At 42.5% G+C, this 25,196-nt stretch overlaps 1 protein-coding gene across 1 annotated transcript in view; it reads left to right on the top strand.

The window, feature by feature from the left end:
* The window catches only part of LRBA (LPS responsive beige-like anchor protein), an 825,317-nt gene that overhangs the window by 152,583 nt on the left and 647,538 nt on the right, over positions 1 to 25,196 (top strand). The window contains exons 31-33 of the mRNA XM_069744053.1: positions 11,552 to 11,630; positions 17,242 to 17,375; positions 22,816 to 22,877. Coding sequence (XP_069600154.1) covers positions 11,552 to 11,630; positions 17,242 to 17,375; positions 22,816 to 22,877 — 275 coding nt within the window. The remainder of the gene's footprint in view (positions 1 to 11,551; positions 11,631 to 17,241; positions 17,376 to 22,815; positions 22,878 to 25,196) is intronic.

Genomic DNA, 25,196 nt, shown 5'->3' with positions numbered 1-25,196 from the left:
GTCGCAAAACGCAGCGTTTTTGCGTGCGTTTGCACGCGTTTTTTCGTGCGTCGTGTCGCCGACGCAGCGGCGCGCAACGCTAATCTGAACGTAGCCTAAGAGAGCCAAGTACAAAATTAAGCTCTGCGAACTGTGTGAGTGTCATAAAACCTCAGGGTACACCCACAGGATTAGCGTTTATTAAGGGAAGGACACCTGGCTTCATCCCCCTGAATGTCTTTCGGTCCTGGGAGTGAGTGGGAAAATTGTGTGGGATTTCCTGAACCGACTGCTGTATCAAGGTTCTCACTAATGATGAGCGAATATACTCGTTACTCGAGATTTCCCGAGCACGCTCGGGTGTGCTCCGAGTATTTTTTTTTTAGTGCTCAGAGATTGTTTTTCTTGCCGCAGCTGAATGATTTACATCTGTTAGCCAGCATAAGTACATGTGGGGATTACCTAGCAACCAGCAACCCCCACAGGTACATATGCTGGCTAACAGATGTAAATCATTCAGCTGCGGTAAAGGTACCGTCACACATAACGATATCGTTAACGATATCGTTGCTTTTTGTGACGTAGCAACGATATCGTTAACGAAATCATTATGTGTGACAGCGACCAACGATCAGGCCCCTGCCTGGGAGATCGTTGGTCGCTGGGGAAAGTCCAGCACTTTATTTTGTCGCTGGATGTCCCGCTGACATCGCTGAATCGGCGTTTGTGACGCCGATTCAGCGATGTCTTCTCTGGTAACCAGGGTAAATATCGGGTTACTAAGCGCAGGGCCGCGCTTAGTAACCTGATGTTTACCCTGGTTACCGTTGTAAATGTATAAAAACAAACACTACATACTTACATTCCGGTGTCTGGTCAGGTCCCTCGCCGTCTGCTTCCCGCACTGACTGGTAAGCGCCGGCCGGCCGTAAAGCACAGCACAACGGTGACGTCACCGCTGTACTTTACGGCCGGTGCTCAGTCAGTGCGGGAAGCTGAAGGCGAGGGACATGACCAGACACCGGGAATGTAAGTATGTAGTGTTTGTTTTTTTACATTTACAACGGTAACCAGGGTTAACATCGGGTTACTAAGCGTGGCCCTGCGCTTAGTAACCCGATGTTTACCATGGTTACCTGGGGACTTTCGTTGGTCGCTGGAGAGCTGTCTGTGTGACAGCTCTCCAGCGATCAAACAGCGACGCTGCAGCGATCGACATCGTTGTCGGTATCGCTGCAGCGTCGCTTAGTGTGACGGTACCTTAAAAAAAACTAAATCTCCGAGCACTAAAAAATACTCGGACGACACCCGAGCGTGCTCGAGAAATCTCGAGTAATGAGTATATTCACTCATCACTAGTTCTCACCTCTACATAGTTAACTGTTATACTAGCATCCCACTTTTCAAGTTCCTTGCTGCATGATCTAACGCAGCATGTGATACTATCCCCAAAATTCAGAGAGGCCTTTCTAGGACGCTCATTGGGCAGCTGCTCAGAAAGAGTGAAAGCAGAGTTCAGTGTGGTGACCACATGCTGGTGGTCAAGTACAAGGAGTAGAGGGATGTCTTTTTCTTGACCACCATAGATGGTGATGGCAGCACCTCCACCTCTGTACGAGGTACCTCTACACAGGTCACTAAACCAGACTCTGTACTGGGCTGCGACAAGAACATGACTAGACGTTGATCTCTCTAATGAAATCCTCCAGCTGTACGGTGCCATAAGAAAAGCCAAAGTGTGGTACAAGAAGCTGGCCGTTCACCTCTTACAGATGGCAATGTATGACTCTTTCCTGCTATCACGATTTGCAGGCTAGACCGGGACCTTCCTTCAGTTTTAGGAAGTAATGATCAAGACCTTAATATTTGCCTGTCAGGAAGGAGCGGGCCCCAGGACTTTAAGAACTAAAGGAGCGTGAGACTTTGGCACTATCTTCAATGGAGCACGGTGACCTGGCTCCACTGCGCAGCCCCGCAGTGTGAATACATCATAACACACTGTGGGGTGGAATGTGGGGCCTCCGCAACACGCAGGCACGATAGCATGATGTCTGTTCACGGGCAGTATGCACTGTGCATGCCCGAGTACTGTTGGCACAGCACAGTTGCTGGGCATATAACACCAACACAGGAGACGGCGCACAGACGTAAAAGGGGGATGATGGACCGCTGGGAGGTGGCTGAAACAGAGGGAGACGCCAAACCTCTGGGACTCCATACAGGTATGGGGCGCAATTAATAAAAGACAATATTTCAGTGTTACTAGGGATAATAAACATAAGAGCCACCTTCACAGAATGCAGCCTTAGTGCTGCTGAAGGTGGTTCTTTTACTTAAAACAGCCCTGGGGGAATGACAAGTTCCCTTTAAACGCACATACCAGGAAAAGGGTGGATCAATTCCAATATAGGGTTACTAGTGGGGGTTTTCCACTGTTTAGGTACATCAGGGACTCTCTAAATGTGACATGACGTCTTCGGACCATTCCATCAAAGCCTGTGTTCCATACATCACTCATTCCTTTCCAAGCCCTGCCGTGTGCCCAAACAGTAGTTTTCTCCCATATTTGGGGTATTGCTGTACTCAAAAGAAAATGGACCCTAATATTTGTTTTTAAATATCTACTGTTACCCTTGTGAAAATCATTTTTGTGGCAAAGTGATTTTTCTTTTATTTTCACGGGTCAATGATATAAATTTCTGTGAAGCACCTGGTGAGGTCCAAGGTGCTCACCACACATCTAGGTGAGTTCCTTGAGACCTCTGGTTTCCAAAATGGGGTTACTTGTGGGAATTTTACACTGTTTATACACGTTAGGGGCTCTCCAAATGTGACCTGGTGTCCGCTCTCGATTCTAGACAGTTTTGCTTTCAAAGTCAAACGGTGCTCCTTATCTTCTGAGCCCTGCCATGCGCCCAAACAGTGGTTTTCCCACACATATGGGGTATCAGTGTGCTTGGGAGAAATTGCACAACAAATGTTGGGGTTAATTTTCTCCTTTTTACCATAATGAAAATAAAAAAAATTAAGTCTAAAGTTAAATTTTTGTGGAAAAATTTAAATGTTCTTTTCTTTTTTTCCTTTTTACATAGTGCTTCAGGTCCTGTGAAGCATCGGACGTGCGTGTGTTAATAAACTTCTTGAATGTGGTTTTGAGCACCTTTTTTTTTTGGGGGGGGGGCTACAGTTTTTTTTTTTTTTTTAGAATGGTGTAACTTTTGGCTATTTTCTGTCACATAGACCCCTCAAAGTCACTTCAAATGTGATGTGTTCCATAAAAATAAAAAAAAATGGTTTGGGAAATTTTGTTGTATAATTGAGAAATTGCTGGTCAACTTTTAACTTTCATAACTTTCTGACAAAAAAAAGTTCCATAATTGTGCTGCTGTAAAGTACACATGTGGGACTATTTTGTGTGACATAACTCTCTATGGTTTAAGGGCATAAAAAATAAAATGCTATATTTTCAACAAATTTCTGTTTTTTTTTGCAAATAAACACAATTCATTTTGATTTTTTTATTTTATTTTACCATTTTATCATGAAGTACAATATGTAACGAATAGGCAGCATCAATAGTAAAAAGTTGGTCACACAGGGTTAATAGCAGCATTAACGGACTGCGTTACACCGCGTCATAACGCGGTCCGTTAACGCTGCCATTAACCCTGTGTGAGCGCTGACTGGAGGGGAGTATAGAGCGGGCACTGACGGCAGGGGAGTAGGGAGCGGCCATTTCGCCGCCACACTATGCCCGTCGCTGATTGGTTGTGGCCGTTTGACTGCGACCAATCAGCGACTTGGGTTTTCCGTGACAGACAGACAGAAATATCCTTAGACAGTTATATAGTAGATAACGTGACAGTGGTCAGAATTGTAAAATTTGACCTGGTCATGAAGGTGAAAACAGGCTTGGGATTGAAGGGTTTTAAGAAGATTTCTATGATTTTATATGATTTACTCTTTGCATATATCAATTCTCAAGTGAATATAAGACCCATTAATTGTGCAAATATCTTCTTCTGGAAGAGAACTGGAACTCTAGTGCCACCTATTTGATGTAACATAGTAACATAGTTAGTAAGGCTGAAAAAAGACATTTGTCCATCCAGTTCAGCCTATATTCCATCATAATAAATCCCCAGATCTACGTCCTTCTACAGAACCTAATTGTATGATACAATATTGTTCTGCTCCAGGAAGACATCCAGGCCTCTCTTGAACCCCTCGACTGAGTTCGCCATCACCAACTCCTCAGGCAAGCAATTCCAGATTCTCACTGCCCTAACAGTAAAGAATCCTCTTCTATGTTGGTGGAAAAACCTTCTCTCCTCCAGACGCAAAGAATGCCCCCTTGTGCCCGTCACCTTCCTTGGTATAAACAGATCCTCAGCGAGATATTTGTATTGTCCCCTTATATACTTATACATGGTTATTAGATCGCCCCTCAGTCGTCTTTTTTCTAGACTAAATAATCCTAATTTCGCTAATCTATCTGGGTATTGTAGTTCTCCCATCCCCTTTATTAATTTTGTTGCCCTCCTTTGTACTCTCTCTAGTTCCATTATATCCTTCCTGAGCACCGGTGCCCAAAACTGGACACAGTACTCCATGTGCGGTCTAACTAGGGATTTGTACAGAGGCAGTATAATGCTCTCATCATGTGTATCCAGACCTCTTTTAATGCACCCCATGATCCTGTTTGCCTTGGCAGCTGCTGCCTGGCACTGGCTGCTCCAGGTAAGTTTATCGTTAACTAGGATCCCCAAGTCCTTCTCCCTGTCAGATTTACCCAGTGGTTTCCCGTTCAGTGTGTAATGGTGATATTGATTCCTTCTTCCCATGTGTATAATCTTACATTTATCATTGTTAAACCTCATCTGCCACCTTTCAGCCCAAGTTTCCAACTTATCCAGATCCATCTGTAGCAGAATACGATCTTCTCTTGTATTAACTGCTTTACATAGTTTTGTATCATCTGCAAATATCGATATTTTACTGTGTAAACCTTCTACCAGATCATTAATGAATATGTTGAAGAGAACAGGTCCCAATACTGACCCCTGCGGTACCCCACTGGTCACAGACACCCAGTTAGAGACTATACCATTTATAACCACCCTCTGCTTTCTATCACTAAGCCAGTTACTAACCCATTTACACACATTTTCCCCCGAGACCAAGCATTCTCATTTTGTGTACCAACCTCTTGTGCGGCACGGTATCAAACGCTTTGGAAAAATCGAGATATACCACGTCCAATGACTCACCGTGGTCCAGCCTATAGCTTACCTCTTCATAAAAACTGATTAGATTGGTTTGACAGGAGCGATTGCTCATGAACCCATGCTGATATGTAGTTAAACAGTTATTCTCATTGAGATAATCCAGAATAACATCCTTCAGAAACCCTTCAAATATTTTACCAACAATAGAGGTTAGACTTACTGGCCTATAATTTCCAGGTTCACTTTTAGAGCCCTTTTTGAATATTGGCACCACATTTGCTATGCGCCAATCCTGCGGAACAGACCCTGTCGCTATAGAGTCCCTAAAAATAAGAAATAATGGTTTATCTATTACATTACTTAGTTCTCTTAGTACTCGTGGGTGTATGCCATCCGGACCCGGAGATTTTTCTATTTTAATCTTATTTAGCCGGTTTCGCACCTCTTCTTGGGTTAGATTGGTGACCCCTTAATATAGGGTTTTCATTGTTTCTTGGGATTTCACCTAGCATTTCATTTTCCACCGTGAATACCGTGGAGAAGAAGGTGTTTAATATGTTAGCTTTTTCCTCGTCATCTACAACCATTCTTTCCTCACTATTTTTTAAGGGGCCTACATTTTCAGTTTTTATTCTTTTACTATTGATATAGTTGAAGAACAGTTTGGGATTAGTTTTACTCTCCTTAGCAATGTGCTTCTCTGTTTCCTTTTTGGCAGCTTTAATTAGTTTTTTAGATAAAGTATTTTTCTCCCTATAGTTTTTTAGAGCTTCAATGGTGCCATCCTGCTTTAGTAGTGCAAATGCTTTCATTTTACTGTTAATTGCCTGTCTTACTTCTTTGTTTAGCCACATTGGGTTTTTCCTATTTCTAGTCCTTTTATTTCCACAAGGTATAAACCGCTTACACTGCCTATTTAGGATGTTCTTAAACATTTCCCATTTATTATCTGTATTCTTATTTCTGAGGATATTGTCCCAGTCTACCAGATTAAGGGCATCTCTAAGCTGGTCAAACTTTGCCTTCCTAAAGTTCAGTGTTTTTGTGACTCCCTGACAAGTCCCCCTAGTGAAAGACAGGTGAAACTGTACAATATTGTGGTCGCTATTTCCTAGATGCCCGACCACCTGCAGATTTGTTATTCTGTCAGGTCTATTAGATAGTATTAGGTCTAAAAGTGCTGCTCCTCTGGTTGGATTCTGCACCAATTGTGAAAGATAATTTTTCTTGGTTATTAGCAGAAACCTGTTGCCTTTATGGGTTTCACAGGTTTCTGTTTCCCAGTTAATATCCGGGTAGTTAAAGTCCCCCATAACCAGGACCTCATTATGGGTTGCAGCTTCATCTATCTGCTTTAGAAGTAGACTTTCCATGGTTTCTGTTATATTTGGGGGTTTGTAACAGACCCCAATGAGAATTTTGTTACCATTTTTCCCTCCATGAATTTCGACCCATATGGACTCGACATCCTCATTCCCTTCGCTAATATCCTCCCTTAAAGTGGACTTTAGACAAGACTTTACATAGAGACAAACCCCTCCTCCTCTCCGATTTTTACGATCCTTTCTAAACAGACTGTAACCCTGTAAATTAACTGCCCAGTCATAGCTTTCATCTAACCATGTCTCGGTTATTCCCACTATTGTCTCGGTTATTCCCACTAGCAAGAGCTAAAGCCTCTTGCCCAGACTTGCACAAATGAAGGGCAAACACCCCAAAGCAAGTGATTGCAAATGCGGCTACTGGTTTGGTTTCTTATCCGAAGTCATATGGCAAGTCTGTTTAAAAGATCGATATTGACTTTTAGTACAGTTACTTCTAGTAAGTGCTAGTAGAGATTGAGCCCTATTCCTCATGAGGAGGCTCTTTGCATATTTACATTCACAGAGGAGCTCAGTATTGCTGTATGATACCCTCCATTCTTCTCTTGCTACTGATTCTATCTGGGGGCTACAGACATATTGTGGTCCTGGAGAGTCAATATTCAGCTCACATTCTAATTGATCTCATATGAAAATTGTGATCATTTGTTGTAGAAAAAATATAACAAAATAAGGGAGCAAAATAAAGGTAAAAAATACAAAGCGACTGAAACACAACATTTTTGACCTATCCCGGGTCTTAATCATAGTCGCTTAGTCCAAGGTATATGAAGCATAGAAGTCATATGCATAAGTACTAGAGTCCCTGGGAGGTCCACAGACGTTTCGACCCATCCCAGGTCTTAATCATAGTTGCTGAAAGATAAGAAAACATATCAGGTAAACATATTGAGTCCAGTGTACATAGAGTCAAAGGAAAAATACCCAGGAAAAATAACAATAGCCCAAATGTTGCACAAGGTAATAGAAACAATGGTCCTTGCAAAAACATAAAAATACAAATAAAAAGTGAAAAAGCATCCAAGATATAGGTCAGTAGCAGCCAAATATTTAGGAGGCTAAATAGCCGATCCATATGTAAGAGAGGGGAGTGAAGAGATACAGATGTGTGCGTTTGTCATAGTTTACCTTTAGTCCAAGGTTTGTGAAGCATAGGAGGCATATGCATAAGTACTAGAGTCCCTGGGAGGGTCCACAAGGGCTGCAAACAATAGTGGAAATGTTATTCCTAGTCCCAATGATGTCCATAGGGTACTTGTTAAACTTGGCTAAATACGTCTGTCTGTCTGGACCTCGCAGCAACTCTGATTAAGGCCGGGACGGCTCTTAACGTCGTGTTTCAGTCGCTTTGTATCATTATTTTTTTACCTTTATTTTGCTCCCTTATCTTGTTATATTTTTTTTCTACAGTAAATGATCACAATTTTCCCATGAGAACAATTTAGTGTGTGCGGTGAATATTGACTCTCTAGTGAAAGGGCTCTAGTGAAAGGCCTTTAAGACAGCGTGGAAACTAATCTAATTTTATATTGTGGTCCTGGGCAAAATTCAAAATGAGGTCCCAGTTCCTGCAATGCAGCGCCAACACCATTCTGCAAAAGTTTTGGTTAAAAATTGCAAAATCAGTATTGCCCACTTGTCACCCAACTGGATTAATCACAGGCCATTCTTGGGTCTCTGTCGGCACTTTAAGTGACGCTGCTGTTCACCGGTTCCAGGACCACGGTACCTGTGATATGATGCAGTGGTAAGCAGAAAAACATTGGTCCATCATCCCTTCCGATAGAGCGTTGTGCTCCGGATCTAGGATGATGGCAGTAGGTAAGTATGGTTTATTTTATTCTTGGTGAAGACGCGCCACTGAACAGCATTACATTCAGTCCGGGTATCCCTTTTAATTAATTAGAATTTTTTTAAAACTTATATTGTGAAAAAACAAATTGGTGTTGTGAGACTAAGAAGGAAAAAGAGCAACTGAAAAGTTTTGGTTATTAAAGTCATTGAATCATTTAAAGCTCACACGGAAAAATGAAATCTATGGCTAGAAAGTTGTAATACTCTTTAATGGCGGAGATTAACAGATTTAAACACATCAGAGGACGTACAAATACTTAAGGCCTTTTTATGAGGCATCAGGAGAAAGAGAAAGGGTCTTAAATGATATTTTATTGCAAAAGACATTATTTGTCGAGAGCCTTGGGGACGTTCAGTAAGCTGTGCGAAGAAGGGTGCTAGACAGATGATCTATTTGCATTTTCTTTTATGTTCTTGTGAGTGTCTGTAAAGCTGTCAGTTTGAAGGAGCCAGTTTATCAGTGAAGGGATGAGAGAGATTAGTTGGTTTCATTCCATATGTTTGGACTGGCTACTGTAATTATTGCCCCCATGTGTCCTTGTAGACCTTTGTTTTCTTTTTTACCGAGTCTTCGTTTTAGCACATTCAAATCTGATTTTAACCCTTATATCTAGAATGTGAACATAATGTGTATGCGGAGTCCCTGGAGCCCTGTGAAAAGCACTTAGGAATTTGTGCAGTGAACCTAAAGGTACCGTCACATTAAGCGACGCTGCAGCGATATAGACAACGATGCCGATCGCTGCAGCGTCGCTGTTTAGGTCGCTAGGAGACGTCAAACACTGTTACAGTTGAACGATGCAGGAGCGATCCAGTGACGTACTTATCGTTCTCGCTGGTTGTTCGCTCCATGAAAAAACATTGCTGGCATCGTTGCTTTTGCTGTCAAACAGGACGAATCACGCTGACCTGACGACCAAATAAAGTTCTGGACTTTCAGCAACGACCAGCGATATCACAGTGGGATCCTGATCGTTGCTGCGTGTCAAACACAACAAGATCGCTCTCCAGGACGCTGCAACGTCATGGATCGCTGTCGTTCTCGTTAGTAAGTTGCTTAATGTGACGGTACCTTAAGGTACCTTCACACATAACGATATCGTTAACAATATCGTTGCTTTTTGTGACGTAGCAACGATATCGTTAAGGAAATCGTTATGTGTGACAGCGACCAACGATCAGGCCCCTGCTGGGAGATCGTTGGTCGCTGAGGAAAGTCCAGAACTTTATTTAATCGCTGGACTCCCTGCAGACATCACTGGATCGGCGTGTTTGACACTGATCCAGCGATGTCTTCACTGGTAACAAGGGTAAACATCGGGTTACTAAGTGCAGGGCCGCGCTTAGTAACCCGATGTTTACCCTGGTTACCAGCGTAAAAGTAAAAAAAACAAACACTACATACTTGCCTACCGCTGTCTGTCCCCGGCGCTCTGCTTCTCTGCACTCCTCCTGCATCCTGTGTCAGCGCCGGCCATCCGGAAAGCAGAGCGGTGACGTCACCGCTCTGCTTTCCGGCCGCTGTGCTCACAGCCAGTGCAGGAGGAGTGCAGAGAAGCAGAGCGCCGGGGACAGACAGCGGTAGGTAAGTATGTAGTGTTGTTTTTTTTTACTTTTACGCTGGTAACCAGGGTAAACATCGGGTTACTAAGCACTGCCCTGCGCTTAGTAACCCGATGTTTACCCTGGTTACCCGGGGACTTCGGGATCGTTGGTCGCTGGAGAGCTGTCTGTGTGACAGCTCTCCGGCGACCAAACAGCGACGCTGCAGCGATCGACATCGTTGTCGGTATCGCTGCAGCGTCGCTGAGTGTGAAGGTACCTTTAATGCACACCTTTAAGGGTATGCGTCCTCGGCAAACCTTTGTGTGGGGGATTCACCGGCTACAGAAAATCTGCAGCGCCAAAAAGAGCTGAGCATTTCAGTGTAGAAATACTATAGCGTTTTCACACTTCTCACTATGTGCATTGCAAAGTGTGAAATTTCTGCGATTTCTGCATGTCTTCTGCATCGTGTGGTGTCTGCGGATCTCAAATGTGCCGTATTCCACCACGTAATTTATTAAACCTCATCCACAATGCCTCTACTGTAATGTCTCAATTTGAGCTGAACCATGTAAGGAATTATCTTCACCCCATGAGGTCACTGGCTGAAGAAGAGTTGGACAAATTTAGCCAGTTTACCTTGTAGATTGATGTTAAAGGGGATCATAGCAGTGGGTCATCACATCATGTAATAGGTTATTTATTTTATTTATTTTTTTTTTAAATGTTGATCAGAAAAAAGATGGGGATTGCATTAGATGTCTGCTGGCGACATGATACTTTGATAGGTCAGCCCTCATCCGACGCTCCCATACACAGCAGGGATTATTCAGCTTGCGCTCCTGTGCTCCTGACGTCAGCCGGCGGCTTACCTCGGGGAGAACAATGAGATTCACAGTCTGAAATCGGATGTGTACAATCAGTCTTTCCGCACCATCCATCTCCCAACGCCTCCATACACACTAAACCGTTGGCCAAGCGGTCTATATCTAGTGGGTTCAGCTGACTTTAGTCTACGTATGGTGGCATTAAGTCCAAGTTTATCTCTATAGTAACACTGTAAATACATTGCATACCTTATTCTGATCTTGTATTATGAACATATGTTCTAGTCCAGAGCTATATTCAGAAATCTGAGGTGTCCAAGCTCTTGTCTTCTAGCGGTCATTCTATCTTACCGGCCCCATTCACATAAGACTAAAGTGGTCCAAACTCACCAATATATTGTGATACTTTTCTTAGTCTACAACAGCGCATATCTGTCTGGTAATGGCCTCTTTGTAGAGAGCAAGCCTCTGACACTGCTTCTCTCCACGTATACAGTGAAAATTGAACTGGATGTAAAGTAAAGTGACTGCGGTAGTTCCTGACAGCATTTTTTTTTTATATAGAGACCAATGTGCAAAAACAGTTAAAATTGTGGTAATTTTGTAAACATACTGTTATGCTGTGTTTTTTTTTTTTTTCAAAAGCCATGAGGTGCCTTTGTTTCATATGTACACACACAATGCAACAGGTCTGATTAAATCCCATATAATGCTTGGTCTTTTATCCCTCCTGTAGGCAGCGGCTCTTCCAATGCAAAGCTGCCATCTGTCCAGGCGGTGGACTCTGTGCTAGAAGATTCTGCTTCTCACATGAGGTAAGTCTGTGAACCTACGGTGATTAGTTTCCTGATGGTCATAACTAATAAGTCAGATTTTTTTGTCTTTTTTTTTCTCCCAGCCGAGTTCATCACTTTACAAATGTAAGATGGTGACCTTATAGTACTGAAAATGAATTTTTTACCTAAGGCTTGAGGACTCTTGATATTGGGCAGTAGTCTCCTTTTGAGGTGGGGAGAGGGCATGCTCAGCCAAGCTTGTGTATAGGAAAGCCAGGGAAAATTCTGAATCTTGTATGTATAGCTAATCTTAGAGAACTTGTCAGCAGGATTTAGCCTATAAACTAAAGGCATGTCTATAATGGCGCTGTGATTAATTTGATACCTGATGTGAAGAGATCCGCTCAGTGGCTACTGAATACCTTAGGAAGTTTTCAGAAAATGATGTCTTGTGTGCTTCAGAGTCAGACTTGGGGGCAGGGTCGTCGTCTTGTTTTCCGCACCCCGACCAGCCTCTTTCTCGTGCAAGTCACTGATTATTCATTGACCTGCCTCCTGTTTAAAATTCCGCTCCGCCGCCATCATTGTGTGTGCGGGGCGTGCTCAGTGGGAGCCGGCATCCTGAGTGCAGGGCTTAAAAAAAAAAAAAAAAGGCACCTGAGGTGGCGCAAGCGCAGATCGAGATTTTTTTTGTTTATAGGGCTAAATCCTGCTGACAGGTTCTCTTTAAGAGGACAACTGGTAGTGGAGAGCAATATCGATCACCCACGTTTAATTTTGGCCTGCTGATCGCTTTGTTCGCTCAGTAAGCTGTTGACAGAAAGTCTAGCAATGGCTTTCTCATGGAGAACACAGGAGCGCTTGGCAAAATGAGTGGTCCAGTGTATGGGAGAGACAGCAGAGAAGGCTATCAGCCGAACGATCGTCCAAAACACAGTTCAGTCGGCTTAATTCTAACCTGTATGGCCAGTTTTATGTTCAGTCAAAAGGGCTTCCAGGGCCTCCTTTAAAGGGGTTTTCCTGGGAGAAAAAGTTAATTTTAATCAATAGATCATGGAATAATAACTTCCACAATTTGGACTTGTTTAAATAAAATGTTCCTGCGCTGAGATAATCTTATAAATGTGCCTCTGTGTCTGACTGCACAGGGACATGCTCTGATCATACCAGATCTCTTGGGCAGGGGAGGAAGCAAAAGAGCATACTGACATTACAGCAGGGGATCGCAAATGATTCTTTTTTTAGGTAAAAATTTTGCTGCCTGTTTATAAACAATGTTTTACTTGAAAGAATTAATCGTCTGAATCCAAGGCTGTACTGTCTATATACTCTTTTGTATCCTCCCCTGCCCAGGAGCTGTGTTATGATCAGACCATATCCCTGTACGGTCAGACACGTCCATTACACAGTACACAGCAGGGGCACATTTATAAGATTAAAAAACACATCCAATTGTGGAACTTATTATTCCAAGGTTTATTGAATATAATTAACTTTTGTTTGTGGGAAAAACCCTCTTAGATTGCTGTTTAGCGGCAAACAGAATTGACATGTCAGTCTTATCACCCATTGTGACAAACTGGCATGACTACACCATGTAGTTATACCACAAATGGAATGTTTAAGCAAAGTATACATTTTCTGATATTTGGAAAGATAACCATAATTGGTGCCATCACCTGGTAAGACAACAGGGTCAGCCCATTATTCCAGTAGATAATGATCCAGCAGTTACTACACATTTATGGCACATTTTGATGAATGCCTTTCTGTATATTTGTGATAGTAGGCCTTTTGGTCTGCGGCATTGTTTTCATATTGGCTTTTATGACCTAGTAATCGCTAATGTAGATGTTTGACTTGTGTCATAATTCTGCTGTCCAATCATGGTCTACCTCTGCAAGTGATTATCAGTCATTGAAGTACCGTATTTGCAATGTTCAGACAGCAGGGCAGATATGTGATTAGTCCCTTACTTAAGGGTATGTGTATACAGTGTCCAGTGTCTTTTTGAAAAAGTTCTGCATTCCTGCTGCAAGCAGTGAACATACTGCACAGCAGTGTAAAAACAACAATACTGTGCACAATGTTTCATCACTTTTTAACCCTTCAGGGTTTGGACACGGTGACTTGAATAAAATAAATATTATGTTCATTCTTCTTGATATTTATTGTTTACATAACAGAAAAAAAGATGGTGGTGGTAGAACCACCGAAAAAAACCAAACCAAACTGCTAAGCCACTTCACTCTCCCTGCCTTTGGACAAATCACTTAGATCCGAAGGAAGTGACAGATGCTGCTCTCTGACTTCCTCTGGATGTATATGATTTGTCCAAACGCGGGGAGAGTGAAGTGACCTCGGAGTTTGCCATAGGGATCTCGCGAGGTAACCATTCCACGTGATCCCCAGAGAGCCAGTGCTGACACCACTTAAACGGCTCTGGAGGGGAGTGTAGGGGTTATCATTTTACAGGGGGGAAAAGCAGGGATTAAGAAAGTCGTCTGAATAGTGCACAACCACTTTTAAAGACGTTGTGTACACATGCCCGAATAGTGGCCTTTCTGCTTACAAATAACTATTAATTAATATAGAGGGTCATCTTTTCCGGAGCCTTTTCTTTTGGCCTTGGCAGAGAGTGGTTTCAAACAGATTCTCTTATCCTGGAGGACGTGTCCTGTCCCACATTACGTAGACAACACTTGAGCACTGTGTAATACACAATTTTCTTTTTTTTTTTTTTTTATTTAAATAGATTTTTATTAACAATATAAAAAAAAAAAAAAGGAGAACAACAGAATGCCATTTACATTGCATTATATCAGATACACATTTTCTTACTTTAATAAACCCCAACATTACCCCAACTACCCCCCTCCCCCATAAGACAGCTCAGTCTCAATCTCCACCCCACCGAGGCATTATCTGCCTCTTGTAATTTATCCTCTTCCAGGTCTTAGGAAACACGACGCCTATACTCCTCAATCCAAATCAAGCCAAGGAGACCATATTTTATTAAAGAGTTCTATTTTCCCCCTTTTACTGTACACCCCCTTTTCCAATTTTAGACCATGTTGAACATATTGGAGAAATTCCCTTCTCACAGGTGGTTCCGCGTTTATCCAGTTTCGTGCTATTACTTTCCTGGCCATGTAGAGTAGCCTAGCGATTGCAATCTTCCAAGTATTGTCAACTCCAATTTCTTCCACATATCCCAGCACACATACTATCGGGTCTCTAACAACTCTGCACTTATACGCTGCTTCAACTCGGCTCAAAACCACCACCCAAAAGGCAGCCAGTCTCGGACACGTCCACATCATGTGATATATTCCTGCCTTCTCACTCGCACACCTCGGACACCCAGAATTGGCACGCAATCCCGCTTTGTATAACACTTCCGGAGATTTATATACCCTATGCAAAATGTATAGCTGCGAGAGCCTATATGGTTCACTCAAGGATAGTCGCGGAACCCACTCCATCACCGATTCCCAGGTTTCATTTTCCATTTGCCACTTCTCTCTCCCACTTAGCTCTCGCCTTTATAGGGAAATCTAGCAGAAATGTGTGCATAAGGTCCTTATACAGGGTGGAAATAACTCCCCTTGTAGTACCCTCACCACACACATACTCCAACACTATATCATCTTGAACCCTGATATCAGCCTTCTTATTCTGAGCTCTAAAGGCATGTCTCATCTGCGCATACTGATATTCCCCTGTGGATCGCAAACCAAATTCTTCCTGCAATTGGGAAAAGGACTTCAGCTCCTGCTGCTGGATTATCTGGTGAACAAAGCAAATTCCCTTATTCTGCCATTCCATCAATCCTCCCAGGGCCTCAAAATCCTTTAAGTTGTGGTTAGACCATATCGGTGTGAATTTAGTCAACCCTGTAACCCCACGAATCTGCCTTAGTCTATTCCATAATTTACGAATCAGGAACAGGGTTGGGTATATTTTCCCCAGCGCGCCCAATGAGCCATCCTCCAAACACCTGGCCATCGGTCGTCGGTCCGTCACCTCTTCCAATAGCTGCTGTACTGCACTGGATGACGCCCCTCGCGCCCAGCCCTTCAAATGCTGGCTCTGGGCCGCAAGGAAGTATATTTCCGGGTTGGGCAAAGCCAAACCACCATCTTCCTTGGGTCGTTGAAGCGTCTCCAAGCTAATACGTGGATATTGTCTACCCCATATCAAACTTCTAAAGAGGGCATTAATCTGCCTGAACTTCCCCCGAGGGATCCAAATTGGTGCGTTATGCAGAACATAAAGAATTTTGGGCATAAGGACCATTTTAATAAGGTTTACCCTACCGACGACCGATAGATGTAGCTTATTCCAGGCGTCTACCTTTGCCTTGAGTACCCCCATAACAGGAGTCAAATTTCTTTGCAGAAACTCCGCCACCGGCATCGAAATCCATATTCCAAGATATTTAAATTGGGAAACCACCTTCAGCCTCTCATCCCCAACATCCTCACTCACATTCTCTCCTACGTCATCCACTCTAAAAAGAACCGTCTTATCCCAATTAATTGTTAGTCCCGACACAGTACCAAATCTCTCAACAATTTCAACGACCCCTCTTAGTGAATTGTCTGGATCCTCCAGGAACAGCAAAACATCATCCGCATATAACGCTATTTTTTCCTCTACTTTGCCATACCTAAACCCAGGGACCCCATCCGACTGCCGAATCTTAGCAGCAAGAGGTTCTACAGCCAACGCGAACAGGAGGGGTGACAGCGGGCATCCCTGCCTAGTACCCCTAGCCAGCCCTATAGGACGAGATAGCTCCCCATTTACTCTAATTCTGGCGGATGGTAATGAGTACAACAGCTGTATCCAGGCCACAAACTGCGGGCCAAACCCCATACATTCCAGCACCTGCCAGAGATACCCCCATTCGACGCTGTCAAACGCCTTGTGTGCATCTAGCGATACAATCACTCTTCGACCACAGTTATCAGACTCTACCTGCAAATTTACATATAACCTCCGCAAATTGATCGCCGTTGATCTATCCGGCATAAAGCCAGATTGGTCCGAATGCACCAGACTCGCAATAACACTAGAGAGGCGGAGAGCCAACACCTTGGCCAGAAGCTTGACATCAATTGTTAGTAAAGAAATTGGGCGGTACGACTCCGGTTTCCCCAAGTCCTTATCCTCCTTTGGAATGACCACTATTATGGCCTCTCTCATAGAGGCTGGCAAGCGCCCACAAGACCTAGCTTCCTCCAATACCATTTTTAATCTAGGAATCAACACTTCTGCCAACCCTTTATAGATCTCAGCGGGTAACCCATCGACCCCAGGCGCCTTCCCATTGGCCATAGACATCAATGCCCGACTCAATTCCTCCTCAGTGATAGGGGCCTCAAGGCTCTCCCTATCTGCCTCACTCAGTCTCGGCAAATCCAGACCTTCGTAATACACAATTTTCCTGTGGTTGACACTGCAGAGGAATCATGAACTTACTGTTAGGTTTGCCCACCAGTTACATCTCATTTTTGGAGGTCTCAACATGAGAACACTTCACTCTGTGAGGTTCTTCTCTTGACAATCTCTACAAAGTATCATCCGTCTCTGAATGTTAGCGGACATTCCCAATATTTGGGGTAACACTTTTTCTTGCCATTAGTATTACAGAGAGGCTGGAACATGCACTGGAAAAGGCTGCTCCACTCCTGAGGGAGATCTTTGTGGACTTCGCCCCATTTCTATCTCGCACACTTCTAGGAAGTCATGGCCAAGAGTTACTGATAGAGGGGACAAGTAAGTATAAAGCTCTTGTTTTATGGGAAGGTCGTATCAGTTGCATCTTATGTTCTTGTGTAGCTGCTGGGCCTGTGTTTGTGTGTATGCGGAAATGTCTCTTGTAGTTGCCAATAGGGGCTTGTTCACATGGTAGACTCTCAACATTGTTGGGTTCAGTCTGATCTGGGGCTTTTCTTTGTGGATCATCCAGTGAAAGCAAGTATACATTTTTCGTACAATGTGAAAGGGGTTACCTGAATAAATTTATATGTTAATAGATTTTGTGCAGATTCTGCTTAAAATTTTTAACACATGTGAACAGTCCCTATAGCCTGTAGATGGAGCGCTAAATTCAGATTGGGTTAGTTTGTGTATTTCTGCATGTTAAAGATTAAACATTGGTATACTTCATTGCAGAGTAAAAAGCTGATATTTACCTACTTGGTACCTCCTGGAGCTTACAGAAACGGTTTATAGCTGATTTAGAGAGACAGTATCACCAATATAACATTAGTTTCTTATAACTAATGCCACTTATTTTGCGAACTGGCTTTAATAACCGTACCATATTTGTGTAGCTTGTGTTGCCTAAAGCCCCATTTACAGGCCGCAGGGTATCCAGACATCCTTAACCCCCTTAGTGACCACCAGTACGTCTTTTTACTGCCCTGCGTTGTAAGAGACTAGCATCTCCATACAGGTGACAATCCTGTAGCTTTCAGCTGTACGCCATACCTGACAACTTTCTGCATCAAACCACAAAAGAAGATAAATTGGAATCCTAGATAAATCTGAACACCTAAACAACAAGGATCCCTAAAATGTATCTTTTGACAACAATTTAAAAAGCTCTCTTAACATAAACAAAAAATAATAAATAATAAATAAACAACAAGTTGTGTACCTGGAAACAGGAACACATGGGCTACTTGCACAGTGAACAAGTCTGTATGATCATGTTCACACACCACCAAGAAACCTGAAGACACAAAAGAGAATAGTAAAACCAAAAACACTCAGTTTGAAAAAATGTTGCAGTAATCCGCAAGTGCTAGTAAAAGATGTAAAAAACAGGGTATTTGGTTGATACGTTTTTTGCAAAAAATGTATACTAAGCTGCTCTACCAATCTTCACGGTATACCCTTATCAGAGCAGTCCTAACTAATGTATGCAATTCCTATCTGATGTATTTAAAAACCTGATCATCTGTATATAACCTGTGTGAACAGGGTTCAGAGAGGAAAAATCCATGTGTGCATACAGGGTAGAACAGCTTTTGTGCAGATAGCCCAAGAGGAGTGGTGGAACTCCCCAGTCTTGTAGACACAAGAGAACAATTATGGAAACAGGAACACATGGGCTACTTGCACAGTGAACAAGTCTGTATGATCATGTTCACACACCACCAAGAAACCTGAAGACACAAAAGAGAATAGTAAAACCAAAAACACTCAGTTTGAAAAAATGTTGCAGTAATCCGCAAGTGCTAGTAAAAGATGTAAAAAACAGGGTATTTGGTTGATACGTTTTTTGCAAAAAATGTATACTAAGCTGCTCTACCAATCTTCACGGTATACCCTTATCAGAGGGTTTCCATAATTGTTCTCTTGTGTCTACAAGACTGGGGAGTTCCACCACTCCTCTTGGGCTATCTGCACAAAAGCTGTTCTACCCTGTATGCACACATGGATTTTTCCTCTCTGAACCATGTTCACACAGGTTATATACAGATGATCAGGTTTTTAAATACATCAGATAGGGATTGCATACATTAGTTAGGACTGCTCTGATAAGGGTATACCGTGAAGATTGGTAGAGCAGCTTAGTATACATTTTTTGCAAAAAACGTATCAACCAAATACCCTGTTTTTTACATCTTTTACTAGCACTTGCGGATTACTGCAACATTTTTTCAAACTGAGTGTTTTTGGTTTTACTATTCTCTTTTGTGTCTTCAAGTTGTGTACCTGTTAGGTCCTAGGGAGTCCCTACGCTTGATCCTACCTGACAGTGGGGGTTGGCACCCTAATTTACTGCTGTAGGCGCCCCCACTCAGCGTCGACTTACCCTTCAAAAATCCCTAGAATTCCCTAAATAAGGAAACCTGAAGAAAACCTAAAAAATCCCTATAGGGAAAATACTACCTTACAGTGGGGGTAGGCGCTCTAATGTGAGGCGGTAGGCGCCCCCACTCCATATCGACTGACCCTAGTATCCCTACAAAGTCCCTAAATCGGGATAGAAAGATAAAGAAATGTGCCCAAAACTCCCCAAAAAATAGAAAAACCAAGACAAATATTTAAAAATGCAAAAAATTAAACACCGTGAGACAGTATCTTACCGCTTGCATAGATATACCCAAATATTAATATATCAGGCATCTGTAACTAGAGCAAGGTATGCCCCGCAAAAATTGCAGCAAGTGGGTGAATCAGATGCAACAGTCTCAATATAGGTGAATGAGATGCAACAATATCAATATTGTCCATATAGAGTCAAGAAAGCGCTCATATAATATTGATAGCAATAAGCAGGTACTCAAGACATATGTGTTGATAAACAATACCCTTACTATTCAAAGTGTGCACTGCAATATATTGTATCCAAAAGTAGCAATAGTAAGCAAATACTCAGGACATATAGGCAAAACAATGTAGCATACCATTACTATTAAAAATGCATATTGCAATGTAACATGTCAAGCATTAAATAAAGCCAGTAGTAATAATAAGCAAATACTCCTGGCATGTGGATATAGCAATGTATCATACCCTTACTGTTTAAAGTGCATGCTGCAGTATAATATGTCAAACAGGACCCACAAGCCTGGGGCCCCCAGAGAGGCAATGTTTCTTATGAAAGGATACAATCATCCCCATTATTGTAATGATAATACCATGACATTGATACTCATCTGCAGGCTGCAGGCAGCCCTCATACACAATAGATGGAAATAGGCCATACCCACGAATCCGGATCAGTGTTTATGGGGGCTCCCGACTCTTCCTACAAAAGATGATACTGTGGAAAAGAAAAATTGGGCAGCTGGAATTTCTATTCCTGAAGCTTTTGTTTTCAGGGTAGATAAGCCTCTTTCTGAAGTCTGTCCCATGGGATTTATCCTCTTCCGGTGAAACCACATGAAGGTCAAGCTGAGTGTTGAGGAGTATGAAGCAGTCAGGAGATATGGCTGTCTGTCGTTCCAACATTTGGCCAACAGCTATCTCGTGTGTATGGGGATAGCTTTATACTGGTATAATCCTCACCAATGCGAGAACCACTTCTGGCATGGTTATAGTGACTACTTCACTTTATGTCCAGCCCCACTTACCAATAGCCAACAATGTCTGAAACGGTCAGTTGCATAGCTAGCTGTTGATGTGTCACTGGTCAGCCTTCCTGTCTGCACTGGTTGGTATTGCACCAAGGTAATGTCAGCACCAGTTCTCGCTTCCTTATTTTACTATGTGAGATCCCAGAGACTTTACATAGACCGCCGGTTCTGAATTACATGACACTTACCGTGCCAAGACAGAAATTGTGTGAGCCTACTTGGTGTAGCTCGAAATATATTGTATTTCATGATTTTTCCAGGCTCTGATTATTAGTGTCTGGATTACATTGTATGAACAATGTATATGAATTAATCAAATAAAGTGTACTATATAAGAGGTCTGGTCTCATCTACACTGGGATTTTACCAGATCTAGTTTGTACTCCTCAATCGTGGCGCAGTGGGTTAGCACAGCAGCCTTGCAGCGCTGGAGTCCTGGGTTCAAATCCCACCAAGGACAACATCTGGGCACTCCGGTTTCCTCCCACACTCCAAAGACATACTGATAGGGAATTAAGATTGTGAGCCCCATTGGGGACAGTGATGATAATGTGTGCAAAAAATGTAAAGCGCTGCGGAATATGTTATCGCTATATAAAAATAAAGATTATTATTCTTATATGAAATATCATATTGGTAACTTAGGTTTGCTTAGGTTTAACATTGGGCCAAGGGTCAAAGTACTAATGAGAGTTTTTGGGATGTCTGCTGCCACTAAGCAAAATGGAAACTTGATTGATAGAGGGCTGAAGTGACGGGACTGCCGGTGGAGAAAACAAAGGTCAATGACCCATTTCCCTTCTCTGCATCTGTAATGAACATGCTGTTTTCGATATAAAGCATTTGCTTGTTATATGTCTTACACTTCTGAAGACAACGTGCAAAGAAATCAGAACATGTGCATTCATTATAAATGTATGATTAATACATACTATGGCACAATAGTGTCTTAGCCGAGTGACCAGGACAATAGAGTACAGCGAGTTGCTCACCTGGTCAGGTTGTGAACCACAGCGCACACTGTGCCGAGTAAGGGTACCGTCACACTATACCATTTCGATCACTACGACGGTACGATTCGTGATGTTCCAGCGATATCGTTACGATATCGCTGTGTCTGACACGCAGCAGCGATCAGGGATCCTGCTGAGAATCGTACGTCGTAGCAGATCGTATGGAACTTTCTTTCATCGCTGGATCTCCCGCTGTCATCGCTAGATCGGTGTGTGTGACACCGATCTAGCGATGCGATCCAGCGATGCGTTCGCTTGTAACCAGGGTAAACATCGGGTAACTAAGCGCAGGGCCGCGCTTAGTAACCCGATGTTTACCCTGGTTACAAGCGTAAAACTAAAAAAAACAAACAGCACATACTTACATTCTGGTGTCCGTCAGGTCCCTTGCCGTCTGCTTCCAGCACTGTGACTGCCGGCTGTAAAGTGAAAGCAGAGCACAGCGGCTGTGCTTTCACTTTCACTTTACGGCCGGCAGTCACAGTGCGGGAAGCAGACTGCAAGGGACCTGACGGACACCAGAATGTAAGTATGTGCTGTTTTTTTTTTTTTTTTAGTTTAACGCTTGTAACCAGGGTAAACATCGGGTAACTAAGCGCGGTCCTGCGCTTAGTTACCCGATGTTTACCCTGGTTACCCAGGGACCTCGGCATCGTTGGTCGCTGGAGAGCTGTCTGTGTGACAGCTCCCCAGCGACCACACTACGATTTACCTACGATCACGGCCAGGTCATATCGCTGGTCGTGATCGTAGGTAAATCGTATAGTGTGACGGTACCCTAAGCCTGCTGCAGATCCGCATGACTGCCCACTGTTCAAGAAGTAGGGAAACAGTGTTTGTTTTTCTGCACTGTCAAGTATACTAATGACAATTCATGAGAAAGGAGCAAAAACCAGGAAAAAGGAATGCGGCTTATTGTTGATGCGGTTTTTTTTCCCACCATAAAAGGTCACTTGGACCAGAGATTTGCTCTTGGACTCAATCCATGGGAATGTGATAGGTATAGGTGATAGGGCCAATCATCGTAATATTCTGCACCTGCATTGGTATAAATTTATGATAAATATTTTATCCCATCTTCTCATCTAAATTTTCTTTTTGTTTTTAAAGGCCTGGTGTGCATGAAGTCTAGTAGCTCTGTTGTGGAGTTGGTCATGCTTCTCTGCTCCCAGGTATGTATCATTGAATACTGTTATGCATAATCATTAAGTGAGAGGCTGATTTTCCAGCACACGGGGTTTGAAATCCTCGTTTTATTCAGGCATCATATAAAAGCCACAAGGTGACCTCCATATGTGTTGTAGCTGGCCCGGTGCACACCACAAAACATCACATCGCGCCACTCACCTGTCCAATCCGAGCCGAGGAAAAAATTGTAGCAAGTCCGTTTGATACGATATTCAGATTGCACTCCCCATGCAAGTCAATGAGTGCATGGAAATCATAGGACTGCATCCGGATAGCAACCGAGTGCTGTTCGATTTCTGTGCACTGACACAATGGAGAAAATGGAGAAGGTTTGTTCTCCATCACCTCCACACAGTACTCTGATTTTTTTTCATCCGTGAGAATCTTCTCACATTATTCTTACACTGATCAGAATTTGATCAGTGTCATTTTGCATAATTGTGCCGATTCTCAGATGAGAGAATCTACGGCCATCTGACCCTAGCCTGAGGGGTATTGTGATATTCACCCCGTAAAAGTTTTTTTTTTTTTTTAATGGATCTTATGCGATGCCTAATCATACTTTTAAGGGTTGATTCCTCTGTACTACAGATCTTAGGCTCCAGATTGTGCATTGTGAGGAAGTATAACCTCTGCTACATTTGTATATAAAGTCACTAGTAAGCATGAAAGATGTAATGATTGAGAAGGAATAATGGGGACACCTTTGATAGAGGAGGAGAGTCAATGATGACATGTGCCTTATGTGGAGCCTCAGTGTTATATCTATTCAGTGTAGTCTCAGAGAGCCAATGTAACCCAAGTACTCTGGCTTTGAAGAATTCCATATTAAAGAAATACTTGCAGGCAGTTTATGGTGCCCAAACCACAGGCAGCATGAATAGCAGCCTGGCTCTGTAATTGTGATCAGAAAGATTTATACTCTGAAACTTTCCAGAGTTTCATAGCTAATATACTTTGAAGATCCAGCTGGAGATTAGACTAGTCCATTGTTGCCCCCGGCTGCCTTCTCCCAGCACTGCTGCATGTGTTGATGGGTCTCTCCCTTGTCTGTACATTGGGAGAGACGGGTGAGTTTTCTGCAACAGTGCTAGTAAAGCCGCCGTGGGCGAAGCCAGTCTAGTGTGGAGCGTTTCAGAGTATATTATACCTAGCTACAATCGTACAGCCACCATCTTACTCGTGCTGACCGCAGTTTGGGTAGCATGAATTGCCGGACTGGTTCCCTTGTAAAGTTGTTGATTCATGTTCAACTGGCATTGGTACAAAAGGATATTAATAAAGGAGCTTGCAGACAAACCTACACACAAAAAACAAACCAATTGGGGGTGTAGGGGGGAAGGATGTATAATTTAATGTTCCTGTTTGTGTTACCTCCAATATGTAGAGGTAGGTATAGGGGGTGAACCCTACAAGGTTGCGTTAATTAAAACACTTTTAAAACAAGTTGTGTTTTTTTAAATTTGTAATGATTAAGTGGGTAAAAAATAATATATATATATATATATATATATATATATATATATATATATATATATATATATATATATATATATATATATATATATTCACTTGGCTGTATTATGTAATGGAGAAGAATATGTAAAGCAGTGTTATATACCCTGAATGACCTCTGCCATTGGGAACAATTCATTTAGCCTTTGTTCTACACTGCACCATTTTTTTCCTGTAATTAAAGGAAAATGGTTTTATTGAGCTCTAGTATCTTTTAAAATAAGCTGTTCCTTTTGCTATCATTTTGCTTGTAAATCTTGTCACTGGGTTGGTTAGAATAGCTTTTTTTAATGTGAAGAGTATCAGTTTGTAGGTCAAGGGTTCTGACCCACTGACAAACCTTTGACCTTCATTTGCAGCCAGCATGGCTATCCATCCCCATGAATGCGGATAATGCAACATTAATGTTTCTTTCCATTGATTTGTTTCAAGTTGCTGCTCATGCTACCAAATTTATTTGGACTGGCCTGATAGACATTTCATGAATACAAATGAAGGAATCATAGAAGGTGTGAGGAATCGATGATGCACATTGTCAATAAAGCGCAATAAGAGCAATTACCTGAGGAGATTATTCCTAATGGATTTTTCAGTAAAGTAACAAGAAGTAGTGATACTTGTAGTGAGCTTATTATTGTAATCTCGGGTCAGAGTGAAGCATTTCATAGAAAGCTCAGTTTGTATCCAAGTACAGTGTGTTCACTTTCTGATGTAAACACATTTTCTAACAATTGACACCATTTTGCTTATAAAAATGTAATGTATTAGAACCAATGATGTAGTAATAG

The sequence above is a fragment of the Ranitomeya imitator genome, chromosome 1 (genome assembly GCF_032444005.1).
Source record: "Ranitomeya imitator isolate aRanImi1 chromosome 1, aRanImi1.pri, whole genome shotgun sequence".
Lineage (NCBI taxonomy): Eukaryota > Metazoa > Chordata > Amphibia > Anura > Dendrobatidae > Ranitomeya > Ranitomeya imitator.
This window is presented reverse-complemented; position numbering and strand designations above follow the sequence as displayed.